General features: G+C 36.2%; 1 protein-coding gene across 1 annotated transcript; it reads left to right on the top strand.

Annotated features, from left to right (window-relative positions):
• The first annotated feature begins 1,801 nt into the window (after nt 1–1,801).
• On the top strand, nt 1,802–3,270 carry LOC104612730 (CEN-like protein 1). The gene is made up of 4 exons (XM_010280283.3): nt 1,802–2,125; nt 2,250–2,311; nt 2,440–2,480; nt 2,580–3,270. The coding sequence occupies exons 1-4, from the start codon at nt 1,925–1,927 to the stop codon at nt 2,795–2,797; spliced, it is 522 nt and encodes a 173-aa protein (XP_010278585.1). The 5' UTR covers nt 1,802–1,924; the 3' UTR covers nt 2,798–3,270.
• The last annotated feature ends 2,460 nt before the right edge of the window (nt 3,271–5,730 follow it).

The following is a 5,730-nucleotide window of genomic DNA, read 5'->3' as shown; positions in this document are numbered from 1 at the left end:
TATATGACGAAGTGCATTTTTTAGTTAAAGTTTATGGATTTTAAGGCTTTAGGGTACGTGGTTCAGGGTTTAAGATTTAGGGTTTTTTGTATAAATTCATCCGACCCATCAGCACACAAAGTATAGAATTTGCCTTTCCCTGGTTCAAACCCTTGCCCTTCACAAGAGATGCCTTATGATCAACTCGACGTCGACTGAATTGACCAAAAGAAATGAATTTCAAGGCTCTTCTTTTAGCTTTGTCCTTGTTATAAATTTGATTTTCTGGTGGTTTCGATCTTTATCTTATAAATTGATGGTTGAGGGAGCAACATTAGAGAATAGAGATGGAGAATATATAACTATTGATACAAAAGGAATAAAGTAAGAATCGAGATTTTGGCTGTTGAATTCTATTATTCTTTCATTAGTCTCAACTCTCAAGAAGGACCAATTAACAAAGACGTACGTGTCGCAAACACTTGGAACATGAAATGGCAGATGCCATATATAAATCAACACGTGTCTCAATAGACCGAAAAGGGGGCTCATCACCAGCCCAACAATTGCGTCCAATTGGCTCCCCTTTGATTCTTCGAGAATTAGGCTAGTTTTATTTTGTTTTTTCTTCTTTTTTAATTTCCAAAAAAAAAAAAGAAATGCTAGATTCCTACTGTCATGGCTCTCATGGCAACCGTATCTTTCCTTTTCGTTTAGAGCGTACTAGAAAAAAATTTTCTTTTTTCTGAAACAGTAGTGGGCTAATTAATTAATAATTATCTAGATCCATTTCATAATCTGCAATTTAACAGTGGATTTAGTTTTAAATACAATGTATTAGCTAAATAGGATTTATGTAATTGATCCCATATAATTGATGAGATAAGGTATGGATAATGATGATGATTGTTAGAGGGTGTGTTTTTTTTTTTTTTTTTTGATTTTGAGAAGGAGAAAAGTTGGTCAACGAGATTTTGGTTCCTATTGACTAACAATTTCATATTCTTTTTTCAGATTTATATGGGAATTAAGAAAAGTTTATTTTCCTAGGTATCATTTACCGGGATAAATGATACCCATCTCTTAGGTGGATAAATAACTTTTCCACCTAGGGAAAAAGTTACCAATATTTAAATCAGACAAAAATATTACTTCTTAATAATATATTTTTATGACTAAAATGGTCATTACCTTGTTAACATGAGAAATAAAAGAACATGAATAAATATATTTATTCATAAAAAAGTCATCCAATTAACTATATTTACCTGGATAAATAACTACCAAAAAGAGAACTGGCCTTGAACATTACATTAGTAAAAGAATAATAGGGGCAGTATTTATCTATTAATCGGTTAATAAATTAAGTTGGTATTGGGTTCTAACTATTGAACCCATGAGGAACAATATTAATATATTCCCATATGACAACAAAAAGTTGTATTCTCCACTGTCTTTGAGCGAGCCCAGATATGATTGCATTATACTCTCTAACTCGGAAGTCAAATATTATTTTATGGTTAACAGTTGGAACTTTGAGACAGTTCTAACAAAATTAAAAATTCAAAAAATAAAAAGAAAACTCCATTACTCCATTAGCCATACACTGTAGTGGCTCATTCCATCTAGCTTGACACCGACACAGCTGACGAGTCTGAAAGCTTTCAAACATGCTGCTCTTTCGTAAAAGTTGTTGACATCCCCTTCATTCATTCTACGTACAGAACTTTGGAATTTACAGATAATATAATATAAGCTTCACAGCCAAGCTCCACGTTCCTTTCATCCTTTCTGCTTATAAAAAGGCTTGTGTTATAATATAAGCTTCACATATCCAATTCATCATCAACATCGAGCCACTACCCACTACCCAGTCGGCCAATCCCTCTAGCTAGCTAGAGCTCTCCATCTCATCGTCATCATTGTATTAGCCATTGTTTCTGTCATGGCAAGGATTTTGGAACCCTTGACTGTAGGGAGAGTTGTAGGTGAGGTTGTAGATTTCTTCACTCCTAGCGTGAAGATGACTGTGACCTACTACTCCAATAAGCAAGTCTGCAATGGGCATGAGTTGATGCCTTCAGTCATAACCTCCAGACCTCGAGTCGAGATTGGTGGTGAAGATCTGAGGGCTGCCTACACACTTGTAAGTCTCACCTGATGATCACCACAGCTCTACCAATATTGTTTTGGCCTTGTCTGGCTATATTATTATAACCACTCTCATTAACTCTAGCTTTGAATTTTCTCTTTTGTTAACTTGGATGAAGATCATGACAGACCCAGATGCTCCAAGCCCCAGTGGTCCATACTTGAGAGAACACCTTCACTGGTTTGTATATATTTTGCACTGAAAATCCTACTCCGGATCCCCTTTCCATTTTTTTTTGGTGAAACCTCTTTTAATAGCTGCATCTCTAATTATGGAGCAAATAATATCTGCAACTCTTTAACCTTCAGGATTGTTACGGATATTCCTGGCACAACCGATTCATCCTTTGGTGAGTGGGTCTCTCTCCCTGAAAAGTCTTCTATATTGATTTATTTCTTCTTCATATATATATATATATATATATATATGGAATCCGTCTTGATCACAGGCAGAGAAATCGTGGAGTATGAGACCCCGAAGCCAGTTATCGGCATCCACAGGTTTGTCTTCATTCTATTCAAGCAGAGGGGGAGGCAAACAGTGAAGCCTCCGGCTTCAAGAGACCACTTCAACACAAGGAAGTTCTCGGAAGAGAATGGTCTAGGGCTCCCGGTAGCTGCGGTTTACTTCAACGCACAGAGAGAAACTGCAGCTAGACGACGATGAAGAAGAAGAGATGCCTAAGCCTAAAGAGAGTATAGTTGGTGTGAGAGAGTCTATTAGGACAAAGTGATTCTTCTTCACGAGTGTCAGCAGTCAGCACTACTACTTCATTTCTCTTCTCTGTGAGTTTGTTGGCTTGTGTTTGGTCGTAAGTCGTAACGTAGGTTGATATATATTATATATATATATATATATTATATATATAGTAATCAGTAATCACTACTTTGTTTAATTGTTTACGTCATGGGTATCGGTCCCAGTTTCCCACCAGTCGTAATCAGATACGATGCTATCAGAGCTTCCCACGTACTGCCACGTGGAAATCCAGGGATACATCATAAGCCTGTGTAACACTGTATCGGTTTGGTTTGAGCCCTTGAAGTAGCATGTATTGCAGTGTACTGTACTGTACTGGCTGGTGTACTATGTACTTGGGTTTTGTTTCCATATATAATTAATGTGATTATGTGAGTTCACATCTTGCCCCCTCCCCCCCCCCCCACACACCCCGAGGCAGGATCTGCTCTCCCGCACTTATGTGTAATTATTTACGGGAGATGTTTGGGATGTGTTCGTGAGATCGTTGTGAGGCGCCGTGTGTAAAGAATAGATCTCAATTTCTCCATTCTATAAAAATGCGTCAAAATGTTCCACATGCGTTCTAAAAATGTTCCCAATTTACATTGGGATGCGCCGTTGAACGTTTTTGGGGCCCATTCTGTGCAGATTTGAACTCAATTAATGTGGATTTTTTTTCTTTTATTTTCTTTTTGGCTATTATTTGAAACATCCCTCCATTTTTTCTTTCATTTTTTGAAAAAACACCCCTCCACTTTATACACCTCCCTAAAAACCCCCTGTTAGAAAATTGTCATAAAAAAGCTACCTACTGTCTTTGCAAGATTAAAAAAAAAAACAGGCCCATACATTCAATCAAATTGAATTGTTGGGGGATTGTGAGATGAGGGAACATAATAAAATAAGGGAGAAAGTGGTATTTTTTGTCATGTAAAAATTAGTTTAATAAAATAGATTGGTTGGTCAAAGTTCAGTTTTGTCATTAAAAAATAAAAATACGAAGCTGATGACCCTAGTCACTCTGTCCTTCTGAAATGGAAGTGTGGGATCAAATCCATGTAACTGCAAACTCTTAATGGTAAGATCAGTGGACCTCATGTGCTCCTTGCTCCGTTCCCACCCCTTATTTCCGTTGTAACGTGTAATTTGTAATTAAAAAATAAAAAAATAAAATCCTAAAGTATGCCTTTGTGGAGGTATGAAAAAGTCAAGATAAGTTTAAGAAAATGTTAGAAAAGTAAATGGGAGTTTGGGGTAAACCCCTATTTTTGGCCAAGCAAAAATAAATGAGGTCAAATGGTTGAAAGGAGAATAGGTACTTTGGTAACAGCTGAAGTTGATGAACTTAAATGATTTAAAAATAAAATAATAAAACATTAAAGGGTATGATAATCAACCCAATTTCAGCTCTAGGGATTAGCTAACAATCGTTCAGAACTTTTTGACAAAAGAAAAAAGAAAAAAGGCAATAAGCTTTTGAGTTCAGACACTTAAGCTGTTATCAAAACGGTTCCCCTGGCAGCAACCTTGTGTTGGTTAATAAGGGGTGAAGCAGTTAATTCTATCTGGACGATCTGATTTTGATGGATGAAGGGTGGTGGTACCAGGCATCAACGACGACAGTGTCGTTTTGATTTTTAACAGAACGAAACAATCTATCACAATGACAAATATCAAATAGTCACAGTGCATATTTGGCCCATAACCCAGCCCTACAGGGGTGGGCCCATCATTGTGTGGTTGCTTCGTGGGAACAAGGATCCTCTGTCTTCCCTTCTGTATACACTTTCTGTGTCCTCCCCATTCAGGGATAGACACCTGTCCCATCACATATGATTCATTCTCCCCTCTATCAGCCAGTATTACTTTCAACAATTTTAAGTTGTTTTTTTTTCTTATTTTTTTTATGTTATGTGAAATGTTCATCAATTTTTTTTTCTTTCTTTATTTCTGTATTTATTTTGGATCTTGTAGGGATTGAGCTACTCCTTATGCTGTGTTTGGAAATGATGCAAATAAGTGTGAATGCAAATATGTAGAGTATAAAATGATTCATATAAATTGCAAAGTTGGATTCGTTTTGCACTGACAAATTTAACTTCTTACCAAAGAGACTTTTAGCCATAATGGATATAAACATGAATTCCAGTAAAACATATGCCTTTTTTTATCAAAAGCCACTTGAATGCAAATTTACTTCTTTTTTATTGATATACTTTTACATCTTATTATCAATGTAAACATGCATCCAAAAATGTGTTTTTTATCATTTGTCAATGCATAAATGTAATGTTGTCAAACGCAAGCAAATGTGAACCAGAATTTAATTTACCCTGAACCAGAATTTACACTCCATTTGCATTGTTTCCAAATGCAGCCTTAATAATGATTTGGTGTCTCTGGTCCCGTCCGTGGGCCTAGCCAATGATCGACACTGAGAGGAAAAGAGGGAAGGGAACAAATGCAAGATTGTGCACAATCTAATGCTAATAGGTAGACCATCTATCTGACTATCCCTCCAGCTCTACTCAATGTCTGTTGGAGCTACCTGTTACAGAAAATGGGGAAAGGTTTCTTTAAGGGATATTGTTCTTTTTTTTTTCTTTAGATTTAGAAAAAACAATCAACTAGAGTTGCCAGTCTGGTTTGTACATCATACATGACACGTAGTAATTAGATGGTAATATCTGCTATTTTACCATGGCAACAAGCCTCAGATTTCAGACATTTTAAGTCTAAGTTTAGAGTATAACTATGACACATTTAAATAAAAATAACGAGTCTATGACACTAGGCATCCAAAGAGATTCTGTTATAGAGTATAACTAAACAGAAACAAATGTAAACAACACAACTCA

The sequence above is a fragment of the Nelumbo nucifera genome, chromosome 6 (genome assembly GCF_055504915.1).
Source record: "Nelumbo nucifera cultivar China Antique chromosome 6, China Antique-T2T, whole genome shotgun sequence".
In the NCBI taxonomy this organism is placed as follows: domain Eukaryota; kingdom Viridiplantae; phylum Streptophyta; class Magnoliopsida; order Proteales; family Nelumbonaceae; genus Nelumbo; species Nelumbo nucifera.
Note: the sequence above shows the minus strand (reverse complement) of the source record. Positions and strands in the feature narration are given on the sequence as shown.